General features: G+C 37.4%; 1 protein-coding gene across 1 annotated transcript in view; it reads right to left on the reverse strand.

Moving 5' to 3' along the window:
• Positions 1-6,641: 6,641 nt before the first annotated feature.
• The window catches only part of GPR141 (G protein-coupled receptor 141), a 38,334-nt gene continuing 25,179 nt past the window's right edge, over positions 6,642-19,796 (reverse strand). Inside the window, exon 2 of the mRNA XM_008686509.2 lies at positions 6,642-7,798. Within this exon, the coding sequence (XP_008684731.1) occupies positions 6,879-7,784 (906 nt within the window). The 5' untranslated portion in view covers positions 7,785-7,798 and the 3' untranslated portion in view covers positions 6,642-6,878. The remainder of the gene's footprint in view (positions 7,799-19,796) is intronic.

Raw genomic sequence — 19,796 nt, forward strand, 5'->3', positions numbered from 1 at the left:
TTCCTGTGTTCAGAATTAAATATAGTCATCATGCATGTGCATTAGATTTCTAAACTTATTCATCCTACAAAGCTACGCATTTGAACCTTTTAACCCAACTTCTCCCCATTTCCCCACCATCCCAGCCTCTGGTAACCACCATTCTACTCTCTGCTTCTATGACTTTGACTTTTTTTTTTTTACCATTCTACTCTCTGCTTCTTTGACTTTTTTTTTTTTTTTAGATTCTACATACTATGTATGGTATCTTACATACACACGTAAACACACATATGCACACACACAGTAGACCCTTGAACAATGCAGGGGTTGGGGTGCTAACCCCTTACGTAGTTGAAAATGCATGTATAACTTTTGACTCTCCCAAAACTTAATACTAATAACTTACTTGGAAGCCTTACCAATAACATGAAAAGTTGATTAATACATATTTTGTATGTTGTATGTTTTATATATATATATATATATTCTTAGAGAAAAAATGTTAAGAAAATCATAAGGAAGAAAAAATACACTTACAGAACTGTACTGTGTTTATTGAATAAATCCGTGTATAAGTGGACCTACCCAATTCAAACCCATGTTGTTCAAGGGTCAACTGTATATATCTTCTTTATCCATATATCCATTGATGGACACTTATGTCGTTTCAATATCTTGGCTATTGTGAATAATGCTGCAATCAACATGTGGGTACAGATACCTCTTCAAGATCTTGTTTTCAATTTCTTTGGATATACCCAGAAATTGGATTGCTGGATCATATGATAGTTCTATTTTTAATTATTTGAGGAACCTTCTTACTGTTTTCCATAGTGGCTGTACTAATTTACATTCCACCAGAAGTGCACATGGGTTTTCTTTTTTCCACATCCTTACCAACATTTGTTATCTCTTGTCTTTTTGGTGATAGTCATTCTAACAGTGTGAAATAATACCTCATTTTGTGGTTTTGGTTTACATTTCCCTGATGATTAGTGACTTTGAGCATCTTTTCATGTACCTTTTGGCCATTTGTAAGTCCTAACTGGAAAAATGTCTACTCAGTTCCTTTGCCCATTTTTAATCAGATTGCTCTGGGTTTTTTTGCTATTGAGTTGTATGTTCTTTATTTTGGATATTAACCCCTATCGGCTATATGATTGCAAATATTTTCTTTCATTTGGTAGGTTGTCATTTCATTTTGTTGATGGTTGTCTTCACTGTACAGATGCCTTTTAATTTGATGTAGTCCACTTTTTTATTGCGTTTGTTACCTTTACTTTGGATGTCAAATCCAAAATTTCATTGCCAAGACCAGTGTCAAGGAGCTTACCCCCTATGTTTTCTTCTAGGGTTTTTATAGTTTCAGATCTTAAATTTAAGTCTTTAATCCATTTTAAGCTGATTTTTGCACATGGCCTAAGATGAGGGCCCCATTTCATTCTTTTGTACGTGGCGGTCCAGTTTTCCCAACCTTTTATTGAGGAGACTATTCTTTCCCTATTGTATATTCTTGGCTCCTTTGTCATAAAGTAATTCACTGTATATGCATTGGTTTATTTCTGGGCTCTTTATTCTTTCCATTGATCTATGGGTCTGTTTTTATGTCAGTATTACACTGTTTTGATTACTATAGCTTTGTAATATAGTTTGAAATCAGGAAGTGTCATGCCTCCAGCTTGGTTCTTCTTTCTCAAGATTGCTTTGGCTCTTTGGAATATCTTATAGTTCCATACAAATTTTAGGGTTTTTTTTCCTATTTCTGTGAGAAATGCCATTGGAATTTTGGTTTTGCAATGAATCAGTAGATTGCTTTTAGTGGTATGGACATTTTAACAATAATAATTCTTCCAATCCATCTTCCCATGCATCTTCTTCAGTTTCTTTCATCAAGGTCTTAGAATTTTCATTGTACAGCTCTTTTACCTCTTGGTTAAATTTATTCTAAAGTATTTTATTCTTTTTCAGTTGTAAATGGGATTGTTTTCTTAATTTCTTTTTCTGATAGCTTGTTCATAGTAGATAGAAATGGCTAGAAAGTAGATAGTACATAGATATCTAGATAGTATACAGAAAACTGTCTTTTGAATATTGATTTTGTATCTTGTAACTTTATTAAATTTCTTTATTATAATAGTGTTTTGCTGGTCTTTAGGGTTTTCTATATATAATATGTCATCTGCAAATAGAGACAATTTTACTTCTTTCTTTTTACTTTGGATGCCTTTATCTATTTTTTTTTTTCCATACCTAATTGTTCTGGCTAGGACTTCTAACACTATGTTGAATAAAAGTCATTAGAGTGGACATCTTTGTCTTGTTCTTGATCTTCAAGGGAAAGCTTTCAGCTTTTCAAGAAACCACTTATTGTTAATGATGTAAAATACTAGGACAAAATTCAAATAAAGCAGTGGTATCCAGCATCTTCTCATCTGCTGTTCAAAACTGTCTTTCTTAAGGGTTGTCTTATTTGCCCTGTTTTCCAAGGGCTCAACATCTTCCTGCTGTTCCTTGCTTGCTCAGAACTCCTAGCCAAGGCTTACTCAGGCCCCTCTGCTCTCAGCTACTTGTCATCAGACGCAGTCTTCTGTCCCTGATAGCTTCTGCTGGTTGTCCAGATTCCTCTCCATCTGAAGGCTGAGTTGGGCCTAAAGCATAAGGCTTTTAGCAGTTTCAGCATCCGTCCCCACCTTTTCCATCCTGACCAGCACTGCTAATCCTACCCAAAATGCGGTGCCTGCTGATGCTTACTGTGCTTTTACAATGTGTCCCATGTTGAAGCCTCCATCTGGTATATTTTGATATTAGGGCCCAGCTCCTAATCTCTGGAAGTTTCAGACAATACATTTCCTCCTTCGGGTAATAGAACTTGCTCATTTTTCTGAGTTCTGTCTTGTCAAATACCTGGCATGCCCATTCTTTCACAGAAATAGGCTCAGCCAAGCAATGGCCAACGTTCTTCTCAGGGTGCCTAGTTTCCGGTATCTGTGGATGCCTTTTTATATCCTGAGCTTTCTCAGCATTATCTAAGCAACTCCACCATCACTGTGTCCCTTTACCATGGGGTTTTCATTACTAACTATTTCCAACTCGCTGTAATCAGCCCCTATCACAAAGAGAGTTTCCTTGTTCTTCCCACTCCCAGTAAGTGTGAGAGTCCTTGGTCTGTGCCTCGTTTTATTAGAGATTAAGTGGGCAAAATCTGCATAATCTAAGAAATGGCAGCTTCACAGTTTCACCTCACTGACTTCTCAAGAGTTGATGACTGAGAACATCTTGGCTTGGTGCCCTCCTTCACAACTGCTTTATTAGCCTAGGAATGCAGTTTTACAGCCCCATTGAGGAGGATTAGAGGAGGATTTGGAGATTTTCACCACTTCTTGAATCATTCCACACAAAGCTCATTTCACCTACAGGTAAAATAGTTTCTTTCTCCCTAATTTATGTCAGGTTAAGGAGGAAAGGAACTCAAAGACCCTTTCAGAGGAAAATTAAGAGACAAACAAAGGCTGAGTAGAAAGCTATTTAATGGGTGCCAGAAGCAATCTTTCTTTCTATGCCTTAAAAATTGTCATTATCACCTGAGTTTAAAATCTGGTAGATATTGGGGCGCCTGGGTGGCACAGCAGTTAAGCGTCTGCCTTCGGCTTAGGGCGTGATCCCAGCGTTATGGGATCAAGCCCCACATCAGGCTCCTCCGCTATGAGCCTGCTTCTTCCTCTCCCACTCCCCCTGCTTGTGTTCCCTCTCTCGCTGGCTGTCTCTCTGTCAAATAAATAAATAAAATCTTTAAAAAATAAAATAAAATAAAATAAAATAAAATCTGGTAGATATTGACCATGAGCCAGTTTGAGAGTTGTGAGGGTTAGGGAAATGCCTTTGTCTTATCAAAAAACAAAAACAAACAAAAAAACCAACCCACATGTATATATTTTTTTAAATTGTACTTACTCTTTTAATCACTACAAAAAAAAAAAAAAAAGAATTTAGAATTGAATCAAGCTGAGGTTAAATATTCCCAAAATAGGGGTGCCTGGGTGGCACAGTCAGTTAAGCATTCGGTTCAGGTTGTGATCTCAGGGTCATGAGCTTGAGCCCCACAAGGGGCTCCATGCTCAGTGTGGAGCTTACTTGAGATTCTTTTCCTCCCTCTGCCCCTTCTTCCCCCACCCCAGCTCACACACATGCACATGTGTGCATGCACTCTCTGTCTCTCTCTAAAAAAAAGTATTCCCAAAATACAGGAATATTTTTTCTGTTCGTAATGTTATAATTGGTAAATCTCCCTTTTAAACTGACTGTGCTAGCTCAGTTGGTCTCAATGCTTGCAGACCCAAAACCTTACTTTTTATCCCAAATATTTGGTAACGCTTTTACCGTTCTAAAACAAAATTTACAGGTACTATAACCCTCCTACAGTCTTATATATATAGTGTTCTAACTAACATAAATAATGAAGGAGAAAGTTATTTATAATAAAGTAATATATATTTTAATGTGTAAATGCTCAGACATGATCACAAAAGGAGACAATATCAGGCAGTCTGATGTTGGCACCTATATCTAGTATCTACCTGAATACAACAGCTACAAATATTGTTTACAGGTGTGTTGTGTTGTATTTTAATGGCACAGATGGTATTGATATTGAAAATGAGCTTTTCCAAAGGAATGAACAACTCTTGGTAAAGTTCTGAGGAAAACAGAATAAAATCTTTCCTCCATATCCATGGTACCTACATTTTGGGAAATTTCAGAAAATTAAAACCACACCAAAAAATACTATGTGTTTATGAAAGCTGAATAAAACCTGTCTAATTATTATAAGTAGATGTTTCATTTCATAAGTCTGGAAGAACATTCAAATACACAGCAAGACGTGATAATTATTTACTATGGAGAGAGTTGTATGCAAGGCAAGAGGTCTAGTCTCTGGCTCCAGCAACAAAATGCCAGTAACACACTCTTATAATTTTGATATCCAAAAATGGCCTGAGAGGCCAGTGATGCCCCCACTCCTGCATGAGATTCATTTTCTTAGCAATTAGAGACAATGAACAGACAAATTGAAAATTTCCAATTATATTCTAAATATTGATAAGTTATTTTATATTATGGAATACTGCATCTCTATATTTTGGGTAGTATTGCTTATCGGTCCAAAGAAATAAGCCCTTTATTATAAGATATAATAATACAGGGAAAAGCATAATCTCTTGAGCTCAACATATTTAAAATCTGGAAGAGATTATAATATAACTTATAAGCTAACAGATAGTATGATAGTAAGACACAGATATATAAGAAGAGAAATTTGGTGTAATTTCCATAAATAATTGTTTAGAAATTTTAATATTTTACTATTTATATCATTCTATACTATTTTTACTATATTTTACTGTTTTCTTATTTATGGGTGTAACAAATTTCCTTAAAACTTCTATGAGTCTTAGAAATTTTCTTACAAATGTTTTAAGTCAGAATGAGAAGGAAAAAACTAAGAAAAAATGGAAAAAGAAGACAAATAAGAAATAAAGGAAATATAACTTAGAAAAAAGGATGTAAATTTTAAAACAGGAAAATTTGGGGAACAAGTCTATGTAGCATGTTGCTGCTTTTTCTTCCTCAGAATTAATTTCTATAACCCAGTAACTTTAGTGATTATAAAAACTCATAGGGATATTTCTTATTCATCTGGTAAATTTGTGGATCCATAGAGTATAACAAATAAAGGAAAAAGTCTTTAAATTCTGATCCTTTAATTTGCTGGGAAAAATTTTTTACCTTAATTCATTCTATTCTTCTATTTCTGTTATAAATTACTGTCATTCTGAAGCATGAAACTGGATCAGTTCCTTCAAAATTATGAAACTTTGGGAAATAGTAGAAATATGGGCAAGAAGGGAAAAAAGCCCACAAGCCTATATAGGTTTCAATTTAGCAGCCTGATCTCATAGTCTAAATTACTTTTTCTATATATTTCTCAAAAGTTCTTTTCTTAAGAATATTGTTTTTGTTTATTTAAAGACTCATAACCCTAAGGGTAGAAGGAAACTCTAAAAGAGTGTAACTTTCTGTTTCCAAGGTAAATCTAAATTAACTGTGGCCTAAAACATCTAGAGATTTTTCAAATAACAGAAAGGGAAAAACGTAATCACTTCCCTCAGGAACTCATTTTAATGCTTAGCAGCATATTGGTCAGAGATATTCTTTAACTTATATTTTCACCCCTATTCATATATGCTTAGTAAGCTTTTAAATGATTTTTGGAGTTATTGAGGATGTTGAGTCTGTGTCCTTAAACTTGACCTTTCAAAGAACAAATCTAGATAACCTTGTTATAGCAGAAGGTCACAAGGACTTCTGTTTCTCTTGATTTCTAGATAAGTGACTTCCCACCAAAGTTATGATAATCTAGAAAAGTTTCTTACTCTTCTCCCCCTTTATCCGCTGTTCGTCAGGGTGGGAGTTGAATGGGCATCTTATCTGGTTAGCCAAGTAGAGTTTGTGTCTTTGGGGCTGATTCATTGCCAGGGTTAATTTACCTAAGGTTAAGTAGAATGAAAAGAACTAGAGGGCTGAATTCAATCCAAAGCCTAAAGATAAAATCATGTTTCAAACCGACGAAACTAAAATAAACTGGTGAAACTCAGAAACCATTAGACCCAGAGTGCCCGAATGGGCCAAGTACACCTTTTATATTGGAAAATAATGCAGTATTGCAACTCCAGGTGGACTGAACATCACTAGTCTTTCTATAGGGCTGACATTTTATAGTCCTTTTGTTTGGCCACATTAAGGCATTGTTTTAATCAAGTAATGAAATAACCCTTCCTACCTCTCTATGCCCATTTTTACTCCCAATATAAAGGAATTCTGAATACTGTAGTTTGTGGCTAATGGCACAAGAGGCAATTCCATAGGTCGATTATCTTTTGCTTACAATGGCTTCCTCCAAGAACAAAGAGCAACAAGTCAAAGCAGCTAATTGCTGTTACACTCAAGAAGATTTCATTATAAAATGCAGCAGTGTCGTTACAGTCACGTGATTGTGCCACCGTGTACAGGTAGTAGATCCTAAAGAACTGGTAGGGAAGGAAGCAAACAAAGATGACTCCTATAAAAAATAGGTTTTTCAGCTGGGCCCAGAACTCCTGGTGGGATAGTAAGGAGTGCCGAAGCTTCCGCACCATTGACAGAATGATGAAGATCTGGAAGACTAAGAGAACCACTGTGGTGGCTATGACGATAGTAACTATCATATAGTTGATGACTTGCACATATACACGATCAAGTTCTTTGTGGAATTTAAAACAGTGCTGCTCATCATACACCTGGTGAGTTCCATACTGAGAAGCAAGAACGGGTACCACAATGACAATCACCAGCAGCCACATGCCAGTACTGGCAGCCACAGCATGCAGCTTTCTGTAGAATTCCACTTTGTCCTTGCGCTTGAAGAAGATGAGATACCTAATGACCAGGATCACCACGTAGAACAGGAATGTGAGGTACATGTGGATGTGCAGCATGGCACTCACAAATCTGCAGAAGGGTAACCCGAATATCCAGGTGTGCTTGATGAGATACGTCAGGCGAAAAGGCACTGTCAGCAGAAAAACACTGTGGACCACCACCAGGTTAACAACTGCTGTGGTAGTTACAGATCGGGTGTTCATTTTCACCAGCAGGAAGAGAATGGAGATGATGCCAGCCAGCCCTCCAATGAGTACCAGGAAGTAGAGCCTGGTTAAATGGGGTGTCAATATCGGACTGCAGGATGAAATGTTGTGGTGAGCCATACTTCAGAAGTCACCTGGAAGAGACAAAACACCAGTGTACCTGACAAACTTCCAGAGCTTTGTTCTTCTCTCCTTCTTAGCACTGGCAATGTGATTTTGTCATTTATCTGTTTCTTTGAGGTAAACTTTATGTACCTTAAGAATAAAGACTATGTCATATGCATATCTGTGTACTCGAGACTGAGAACATAGTAAGTCATTGATTCTCAAGCATTAATAGGTTAAAGACCTCAGCGACAGGCCCCCGGAAGTGTGTGTGTGTGTGTGTGTGTGTGTGTGTGTGTGTATACATAGTCAAAACAGTTTGCAGAAGGATACCTGGGTGGCTCAGTGGGTCTGTCTTCGGCTCAGGTCATGGTCCCAGGGTACTCTCTCTCAAATAAATAAATAAATAAAATCTTTAAAAAAAAAAAACAATTTGCTTAAAACTAGATTGCAGACCATCTGAAGCTGATACATGGATACTAGTACTGCAGCAGCCAGTGGGGGAAAAATTACAACAGGAAAGGAAAGTTGAGTGTGTATGTTAAGTACACAAAATATTCTTTTTAAGTATGATTCTAATTCTCTAATTCCTTTCAACTCATCAGCAAATGATTCAAGAATATACATAATTCATTTAGGATACTGATTAGCTTGAACAAAGAAAATTGGCTGAGTCAAAGCAACAACAATCAGTGGGAGTGTATGTGTGAATTTCTTGTCATAGTTTTGTTACCATCTAGCAGTGAGACCTTGGCTAAGTTTTCATGGGTCCCACTGAAAATGCAGCATATCTCCCAATTCTCCCATTCCCACACCCTCAAATGCTTAAAGAAACATTATCATTTTTCCTCTGGAAAGATCCTTTCTCTAAATAGTCTTGGTCCCTTCTAACTCATTATACACATTCTAATTTATTATTTATTAAGTGAAAAATTAATGCTCTGTTAATTACACTGATCAAGTCTTTTCATTTTCTTATTTAAATCCCTTCAGTGGCTTCCTATTTCTTTTAAGATTAAAAAATCCTTCCGTGTCTAGAATGTTCTGAGTCATGGCAAAATCTGATCCCTTGAGACCAGATTCAAGAAATAATCTAGAGGGGGGGCACCTAGGTGGCTCAGTTGGTTGAGTGTCTTACTTTGTTCGGCTGGGGTCGTGATCTCAGGGTCCTGCGATAGAGCCCCACATCTAGCCCCACATCGAACCCCGAATCAGGCTCCATGCTCAGTGTGGGGAGTCTGCTTGTCCCTCTGCCCCACACCACCCCCCGCTCATGCTCCCTCTCTCTCTCTAATAAAATCTTTTTTTTAAAAATGGAATGTATATGGGGAAATGAAGGGAAAGAAGATACTTCAGTCACTCCTAGATTTCTTTTTTTTTTTTTAAGATTTTATTTATTTATTTGACAGAGATAGAGACAGCCAGCGAGAGAAGGAACACAAGCAGGGGGAGTGGGAGAGGAAGAAGCAAGCTCATAGCAGAGGAGCCTGATGTGGGGCTCGATCTCATAACGCCGGGATCACGCCCTGAGCCGAAGGCAGACGCTTAACCGCTGTGCCAGCCAGTGGTGTGGCACAATTGTGTGATTAGAAATCTGTTTACCGACAACAGGGAGACAGGATCAAATTTGAGGAAGAACTATACTTGAATTATACTCTTAGTACTTTTGTAACATATTTGCAGTTAGTTTTACTTGCTTCATGAATGTCTCTTGATATAATCAAAATTACCCAGCAACAAAAATGAACCACTGATGAATCAGAAAAGCATTGTACTTGCATACATGTAAATCATATATTCTCAAAAGTGTGTTCTGGAGGTGTGAAAAAAACCTTACTTTCTATGTATAAAACATAAACATACCTAAGTACATAAACAGACATAGAGTATAACTGTGGTATTAAAATTTCATAAGGAGGGGAGAAACAATCAGGGAACAAATGGTTAAAAAGGCTCTTTACAAGGTTGATGATTTTTAAAGTTTAAAAACATGGTACTAAATAAAAGATGCCAGCCACAAAAGGCTACATATTATATAATTTCCTTTCTAGAAAATCAAAATTAATGAGACAGAAAATCAATATAACCCAGGGCCTACATTTCAGGGAAAGGGGTTGACTTCAAAGGGGTATAGGAGAATTTATGGAAGGAGGGACTCTTTTATATCGCGTTGGTTACAATTCTAGTTATTTGTCAAAGCTTACCAAATTGTACATTTAAAATTGGTGAATTTTCTTGCATATAACATATTTCTCAATAAAACTAATTTAAGAAAAAACAATAATAATAACCTGACCACAGGGAAGCTCTGCTTTTGCGGGCATGGAATAGAATTTCCATGTGATGCACTTAAAAGATTGCTTCGTGTTATACCTGTTCTATGTGATGTGTAATCTCTTCATTTGTCTTTTATTTTTCCCTTTGAAAAGTAGTTCCTTCAAGTAAACATGTAATTGTATTGTGTTTATATCTGAATCAAGGGTGAATGTGCCATCATTAAGTTCTGTCCATCCTTTTCTTCAGCTATTGAACTAGAATCTGGACTGACTTCTGAAAGAAGAAAGTATAATCAGTCGTCTGTCATCTGTCTCAAATCCTCTTCCTTTCTTATAAACTGCCATGATCTCTCTGTAACAACCAAGCCTGGTTCCAGACATTCCAAGATACTTTGTAAGGTATTACAGATTATAGACACCTTCTGCTTAAATCAGCTAAAGCAGGTTTTGTTATCTGCAATTAACAACCCTAACATACTTGGTTAATTCCTATTTCTCCTTCAAGAATCTACTGAGGCATCATTTCCTTCAGGAAGCCTTTCGTAATCTCCACTCTCAATTTAGGTTGTGGATCATTCCTCTCTTGCCCCATGCTTACTCCCTTTATGACATTTATCACATAGACCATAATTCTCAGTTACCCTTCCACCTTCCAAACAAGACTGACCAGGGAAGATTTGTGTCTTTCTTTTATCCACAGAAACTAATGAATTTTTTAAATTAATGTAAATATTGTTACTGAAAACTAACATACATATGTAGTAGAGTGCTCAGCTGTAAGTATATAGCTTAATGAATTTTAACAAAATAAACATATCCTCACCAAAGGTAATCTCTATCCTGACAAATAACACTATAGAGTAGGTTTGTCAACTTTGAATTTTACATGAGTTTAATGTCCTTTCTTTGTGTGTATCTAGCTTCATTCACTTAACATTATGCTTTGCGATTGATTCATGTGTGTGGTTTTAATTAGTTCATTCTTATTGTGGTATATTGTATGAATATATCACAATTTATCCATTCTATTTGATAATAGTATTATTTTCAGTTCTAAGGCCATTATAAATAATGCTACTCTGAATATTCTTATAAATCTTTTGTAAAAATAAGTATGCATTCTGTTGGGAATTTACCTAGGTATGGGTTTGATGGATCATAGGGTATATATATTTTCCTGGTTTCAAAGTCTATATACCTGGAAATGGTACAAATGTCTTTATTTACCCAGTCAATTATTTATTATAAGATGAACTGTTTGCAAATAGTATAGCTGATCTCTTTGAGACCTGAAAGAAGGTAAGGGATAGTTTCACTTCCATGGAGATGATCCATTACTAGTATAAGGAGCCAAGAAAGTTCTCTAAACAACATCTGCAACATTTATTTGCTGATGCTATTTAGATGTCTCATCCATATACCTTCATTGTTTTTCCTCTTCCCAAAATATTCTATCCTATTCAATCCCCTTTGTGTATCCTTGAGATCTAAACTCAAATTCCATCTCCTTCAGGAGTCCTCCCTGGTTCCTTTAGACATTCTCAGCTGCTTTCTCAAAATGCTTTTCTACTTAAGTGCCTCATTCCTTCCTTCACTGCTCTATTAATTCCCATTTTAATTCTTTATTTGTCATTTGTGTACCAGTTTTTGACATTGGATTTCTTTCAGAAATAACATAGGTTTTTTTGAGAGAAAGAGAGTGAGCGTGCATATGCGTACATGTGCGTGGGGAAGAGGGGAGGGGCAGAGGGAGATGAAGAGAGAGAGACTCTTAAGCAGGCTCCATGCCAATGCGGGGCTCGATATCACAACCCTGAGATCATGACCTGAGCTGAAATCAAGAGTCAGATGCTTAACTGACCAAGCTAACCAGGTGCCCCAAATATTTTTTAATAGTAGGCACAAGTTGATAATTGAATGGGTGAAGTAATAGTGAAAAACTGCCTTGACTTTATTAAACATATTCTTGTTAGAGCCCCATTTGGATCTAATCCAGTAACTGATGTCAAGATCCCAGAAATAAACTACAGACCCAGAGCAAACTCTCCTAAGGGAGCGCAGCTATCTCCCTGTTTCTCCATGAACCTCCTTGCCTTGGCAGGGATTTCTTCTTCATCTGTGACTGACCCCTGAAACTCAGCAAGAAGCCTGGCCTCAAATTCAGTTTCCCTCTGCCCTCATTCACTCCCCTGCTTAAAATCCTTCTTTGATTCCTTTGGCACCTACCATGTCTTATAAGCCCTTTTCAATCTGACCCCAACTTATGTTTCAAGGCATACCTTCTGTTATGCCCACCTTCCCCCTCCCATTTCTTCACCCTCATCCTATGCCCTAGACTTACAGACCTTCATGCCTTTCCTACAATGTTATCTTTCAAACCTCCAGTTTCTTCTCTCTGTAGACCCTTTGTAGACCCCAAATGCACAGCTAGACACTGAGGCTGAAGTCCAAATTCTATGATAAATGATTTTATATTTCTTCTTAAAAAACTTCCCCTGACCTCCCATTGTCTCTTGGAGATGTGTGAACTTCTTAGCAGGCCATGCTAGATCCTTTCCACTGGCTTTCGTAATTCTATATTTAGCCTCTCTGTCACTAGAGCACCAGGATTCCCCTGTCCTGTCTGAATGATTTCTTCATCATTCTGTTCTGACCTCAGCCTATGTACTGTAGAGCTCCTCAGCTTAGCCTGTGGTTTGGCTGGGGGCTATTTCTTGGAAGTTCCTTTGCCAGTGCTTTTTTTTTTTTATAATACTTTTTTACTATGTTAGTCACCATCCCTAGTTTTTGATGTAAAGTTCCATGATTCATTACTTGCGTATAACACCCAGTGCACCATGCAATACATGCCCTCCTTAATACCCATCACCGGCCTATCCCATTCCCCCACACCCCTCCCCTCTGAACCCCTCAGTTTGTTTCCCGGAGTCCATAGTCTCTCATGGTTCATTCCCCCTTCTCTTTACCCCCCCTTTCTTCTTCCCTTTCTTCTCCTACCGATCTTCCTACTTCTTATGTTCCACAAATGAGTGAAACCATATTATAATTGTCTTTCTCTGCTTGACTTATTTTGCTTAGCATTATCTCCTCCAGTCCCGACCATGTTGCAGCAAATGTTGAGAAATTGTTCTTTTTGATGGCTGAGTAATATTCCATTGTATATATGGACCACATCTTCTTAATCCAGTCATCTGTTGAAGGGCATCTTGGCTCCTTCCACAATTTAGCTATTGTGGACAATGCTGCTATGAACATTGGGGTGCATATGGCCCTTCACTTCACTACGTCTGTATCTTTGGGGTAAATATCCAGTAGTCCTTTGCCAGTGCTTTGCCCACAAACTTGCGTGGGCCTCGGTGGTCATTGCCCATGACCCAAGGACTGCCTTAATATCAGAAGTGAGACATGGAAGTGGCTTCTATAGTTGTTTTATAAGGAATCCATGATAGAACCAACATCAGAGACCAGTCTACAAAGTGCAAATCCTAAAAAATTTGTAAAGTCCTACAAAATGGCAGTAAGTAGTCCATGTCCTCATTAGATCTTAGGTCCCAGACCCCCTTCTTTCTAAACAGAAAAGCAGCTACAATCAACTTGGGATTTTTCGTTTCATTTAATAAAGAAGTCATGTCATTGTGTCTTTTGTATACTGCATAGTGAAGATTCTGAGATGAACAAAACATGTCCCTGCATTTAAATCTCTTTCTGTCTGATAGGGGAGGAAGAGGTACATAAATTATTTACAACACCTACCGGTACATAAAAAAATGCCACAAGAATTCAGAAAGGAGGGTAAGTAACTTAACAGACAGTGGAGAGTGAAAGCATCAGAATGTAGTGGCAATAGAGTAATTCTTGGGTACAGATACATGACAGGTTCTGGATCTTAAAGGATGCTCTGAAGTTCCAGATGCAGAGAGGAAGAGATAGAGTACTCCAGCTATAGACAAGAGTCTGAGAAAAAGCATGGATGCATGTTCAGAGAATTACCTATAGTTTGATGTACCTGGAACATTAGGTAAGTGAGTAGAACACAGGTGAATATCTGTAGATGTAGATGAAGCTTGCCAAATACATAGCATGTTGCCACTCTGAGGGTTTCTTATTTTATCCTGAAAATTATGAGAGATGCAAATTTTAAAATATAAAATGCCATTTAGCATTTCAATTCCAAAAGCTGTTTTTTTGTTTTATTAGAGAAAAGATTAGAGGAGGGCAAGACAAAAAGAGTGATACCATTAGAAGGCTATTATACTGATCAAGTTTAAATATCATAAGGATCAGTGCAAGTTGGTACCACTTAGGGAAATTTGCCCCCAGACTAAACAAAATTGAAGACTCTGGGGTTGGAAGGGATTTTTTTGTGTTTCAAGTATGTCCATTAACAAATGATGACATCCTCATATCAAATCAATGATAAAAGAACAGGAATAATCACTGAATATTTTAAGAGAATAAATGCCACATTAAAAAGACATCAAATCCCTCAGGCAAAAGAACTAAGAGACTAGTTAGTTTTCTAAAAGAGAAAAGAGGTAAAAGTAACTTTAAATGTAATTGATACTGTCAAAGAGAAGTGAATGATGAGAAATTTAACTATAGTTGTTATTGAATAAGAGATGTACAGAACCAACACAATTAGTGAGCTTGAAAGAATGTTCAGAAGGATTCTCACAGATGGAACAACAACAACAACAAAAAACCCCAAGAAATAGAAGATTTAAAAGAAACTCTAAGAAACACCTAGGACATATCTAGAAGTTCCAGCAACGTCTGGAAACCACAGAATGGAATGAAATACTCAAATAAATAATCAAAGAACATTCCTTACACATAAAAAAAATAAAATTTTTATGTGAAGGATCTCACCCAGTGCTGAGCTGAATTAATAGAAAAGACTCACATTTGGACACATCAGGATGGGATTTCAGATCACAAAAGATGAACTCATACCCACTTGGATGTCTAACAAACATCTCAAATTTAGTACATCTAAAGCTGAACTCCTGTTCTTTTTCTCGCCAGCTCCCAAACATACACATAAATTGTTCCTCCCAATATCCTCCCAGGCTCAGGTAATAGAAACTCCATTCTCCAGGTGCTTGATTGAAAAACCTTAGAGTCATCCTTGATTCCTCTTTTTCTCCCCAAATTCACCCCAACTTCTTAGCCAATTCCTATCCTTTCTCCTCCAAAATAATCCACTGAGCCAGAGTTTTTTCTATAAAGGACATAACTGAGACAATTGGCAGAACGTGAACAAATTCTATAGATTAAGTAATAGAATTGCATTAGTGTTATTTTCCTGACTTTGAGCATTGTCTGTCTTTATATTAAAAAATGTCATGTTCTTAGGAAGTATACACTGTATACCCTAAAGGCATCATGTCTTCAGTGTACTCTCAGATGGATCAAAAAATCATAATATATATTCACACACACGCAGCACATATTCATACATCCATATATATAAAGTGAAAAGCAAATGTGATAAGTATTAAAATGGGGAATCCCGATGAAGAGTATATTTGAGTCCTTTGTACCATTCTTATGATTTCGTAAGTATAAATAAACATTTTTAAGTTAGAGGCACCTAGCTGGCTCATTCAAGTCTTGATCTTGGGGGTTGTGAGTTCAAGCCCCATGTTGGGTGTACAGATTACTTAAAAATAAAATCTTAAAAAAATTATTTCTAAGTTAAAAAATTATGAAAAATCAGAATATGTCTACTCTTTGCTTACACTGCTACAACTGTGATTCAAGTCACATAATCTTTCCCTGGGAATATCAGACAAACCCATGAATTTTCCCTTCTTTGACTCTTGTCTCCCCTACTGTCTATTATCAATTCAGCAACCAGAGTGCTCTTTCAGTGTCATTCCTCTTATCACAGTTTTCTAATGTCTTCTTATTTTACTCAGAGTCAAATCAAAATTTGGAAAGTGGTCTATTAGGTCCCACAGAATTTAAGCCTGACTCCCCCACATCCTCTCTCTTTGATCTTATCTCCTACAACCATCACTTTCATTGGTATATTTTAACTAAACATAGTTTAACTACTTGTTTTTCTTCAAACATCCATGGCATGTTCCCACCTCAGGGCCTTTGCACATGACGTTTTCTCTTCAGGGGTGTTCTTCTCTGAGATATCTGCATTGCTTGATCTCTCCTTTACCCCCTTCATGTCTCTGGCCAAAGACAGTAGAGAATCCCTTCCTGTAAGGGATTCTCTCAGTAATTCATTTCCTGGCTTTCATATTTAAAATGTCAGCGCTCCACTTCCACCCAGCACACCTCATCTCCTTTTCCGACTTTATTATTCCCATGTAAATCCTACCGCATTTACCACTGATGCATCATATATTTTGTCTCTTTGTTTGAATTCTCATTCCCTCCACTAGAATTCAAGCTCCTTGAGGACAAGAAATTCTGTTTTATTTAGTTTTTGACCTCTAGCATCTGGAACAGTGCTTTGCACATATTAGCTTCTTAATAAATAGTTGTTGAATGAATGAAACAAACACTTTAAATGTTCCCATAGAGTAAAAACAACTCGAGCACAATCTGTAAAAGAATTAGAAACAAACCAGCATTAGGCATTTGACATATTAAATGCTAGGGAAAAAATCTGAATGGTTTTGAAAGATGATTTCAAATTTAGAGTTCTGCTTTCAACCAAACCTCCATTCAAGAGAAAGAGAAGAAGAAAAGCATTTTCTGATACCCGAACACTCAAAGTTTACCTCTCTCAGATCCTTCCTGACTTATTAATGTATATTCCAGCAAAATTGAAAAGGATGTACCAGATCCCAAAAATACAGTAGTGAACCAAAATATAAGTGAAACACAATTAAATCTACATTACTGACCATACGAAACTAACTAAAATGGTTTCAGCATGGTGGGGGTGGTGAAAACAAAAGGGAGAAGTCGTATGTTAAGATTCTTGTTTTATTGGGGAGGAGATTAAAGGTAGTATTTAACTGTAGAGAAACCAAAAAATGTGAGTTCAACTCTTGCTGAAAATTAAGAATGGTCACTTGCTGAATAGCAGTTGGTATGGCTTACAAATTATAAGAAGAGAAAATGAAATACAGTAAAGCCAATAAATCTAAGCAAAGGAAGGGAGGAAAAAATAAAAACAAACCAGGTAAATAGATAAATTTAAAAAGAAAACAGTAAGTCCAGACACATCTAAAATCATAATCAATATACACTATAGTGTTTCTCCGATTAATACAAAGAGGAATTGTATGTGTCTCTGAACATACTAAAACCCACTGAACTGTACACTTTAAGATAGTGAATTTTATGGTATAGGGATCATATCTCAATAAACCCGTTATTTAGAAAGAGATGCTATCTGAACTGAGCCTTTGGTAGTGAGGAGGAAAGAGAGAATCATTATTGACAAGGCAAAGAATTAAGACAGAATCAATGGTACTAAGCAACAGACTGCTTTCCTGTTGGGAGCAGAGGAAAGAATTGTAACTCACAGGTCCCGGTTTAGACAGATAGCTCAGTGGCCACGGTGCCAGTGGGTGACCTGGCCAAGCCCATGATAAAAGGCCTGGTCCCTTTGACCTTACACTTCATTCTTCTTTGCTTCCCACTCCATCCCTGGATTCATTTCCTCCTACTGCATTCTGAACAGTTGGGACTGTGGGCAGATTCATTCAATATGAGAAAACAAGTTCTATCCCAGTCATTGTCTTCATAGTGCTTATCACTCAGTTTTTCCTTATGTTTCATACCCATCCTTGCCCCCAGAAATGAAGGATCCATAAATGATGTGTAATTCACCACTGTGTCACCAGGACCAGAGGAACACCTGTGCCAGGGATCAGACGACAACATCACAAAATCTTAGCATTAGAATGAAACCTAGAGATCATGGTATCCAGCACACCATTTAAACCGAGGAATACACTGCAGCCCACACAGGCACCTTTGTTTCCTAACAAGTAGTCACCATCTAAGCCTCCAGTCTCCTGTTCCAGTGCAGAATTGTTTTCATAACATGTGACCACTAAGAAAGACTCCAGAGACCCAGAGAGATGAAAGACAGCTTCTGAGTGGCAGTTCCTTGCTTTAGGCACCCCCAAGAATCCCTCTTCAGGGATATCAGTTAGGAGCCAGGATGAATATCCAGCCCAACTAGAAGAGGCAAAACAATGAGAAAAGGTTGTTGGTGGACAAACGGCTTTCCCTGCCTGTGAGACATCCTTAGAACAGATTATATTTTGTTACGTTTACTGAAAAAAAAATAGGAACATTCACTTTAATCACTCTGGGAAAATCAAGCAGCATTTTATCCAAAATATTTTGAGAAAAGACTCTGGAATGACAGCTCCACATTAAGGATCACCTCAGGGTAGCTTAAAAAAAACAAATCTGTCTAAAATACCAGAAGCAATATGGAAAACAACAAAACATAAATGTCAACTCTACAGAAATCCATTTGACAGAATGATATGCCTAAGTAAATATTAAAAAATCGCCCTGCATTTTTTGTGTGTGTTTGCAGTCTCTCACAGTCCTCATCCTTTGCTCTCCTATTTCTGAAGTTTGAAAGGAATCTCCTGGGTCTTCAACTAAAATTGTAAAAAATGCTTGCTTAGGCAATGTCAAATAAAGTTAGGTCTACAGCCTCACTGATCAAAAATATAAATCCCAACCAACAATAATGTTCTGGGTTTGAGCTATGATTTCTCCAGTTAATTGAGTTGTTAAACACTGTTGACTTTACAACTTCTGCTTACCCATAAGGGAAGTGAGAGCTGATGTCAGAGCCCCATGAGGTTGAAACTCAGAGGCTTTGTGTTTGTACAGAGTGAAAGTTACACTGCTTCATAAGCTACCCTAGCGCACTGTTTACCACATGTTTTCTCCCCAAATAAGGAGCACTCTGTGAGGTCTTTCCATTCCTAGAGAGAGCTTTGCACACATCTATAAGTCTGTAGGTATTAAAATGTGCTATGAAGTCTGAACCAACAGTATACTCTCAGCCCTCAGTGAGCAAAGCCAACAATGAAAGAAAACTGCCAGAACTTTCAAAGGTTCTAAAAGTTCTCCTGTTCAAATTGTGATTTCCCTTCCCATCTAAATACAGCTCTGGAAAAATCATTGACCTCTGCCTTGGAGCCCAATATAATCTGCCAGTGAGTCAAGGTGCTAATGGCCAATAGAACACCTGAGGAGGACTGGAAAATTACTTTAGAGAATGTTGAGCCTCTTTATTAAGGGAAAGATGGCATTTCATTTGAGAATTAACCACCATCTGTGGTAGGAGGGCACCATAGCTTCAAGGTAAATAGGAAATACAAGTTCACTCAGAGCAGAAAGACTTCCCTAAAGGAAAAAAAAAAAAGACTTTCCTCAAGTCAAAGCTGCTGAGAAATTAGCCAGACAATAGCCAAAAATTAGCCAAGGCTCACCCTCCTCCCTTCTTCAGTCCCAGGTACCTCTGAATTTATGCTTTCTTATCAACAGTGGGCGTGTCTATTGAACACAATTTGTTGGTAGTGATAGCTGCCTTGCCTCTGTTCTTGGCACTATGATGGAAATTTCACATACATTGCTTATAATCCTCCCAAGAAGTCTAGGGCATGGGTATTTTTTATCCCGAATATCAGGTGAAGAGATTGAGGCTCAGGGGGTGACTCAGTCGGCTAAGCAGCCGATTCTTGATTTCAGCTCAGGTCATTATCTCAGGGTCTTGGGATCAAGCCCTGCCTAGGGCTTTGCGCTC

The sequence above is a fragment of the Ursus maritimus genome, unplaced genomic scaffold (genome assembly GCF_017311325.1).
Source record: "Ursus maritimus isolate PB19 unplaced genomic scaffold, ASM1731132v1 scaffold_3, whole genome shotgun sequence".
Taxonomy (NCBI): domain Eukaryota; kingdom Metazoa; phylum Chordata; class Mammalia; order Carnivora; family Ursidae; genus Ursus; species Ursus maritimus.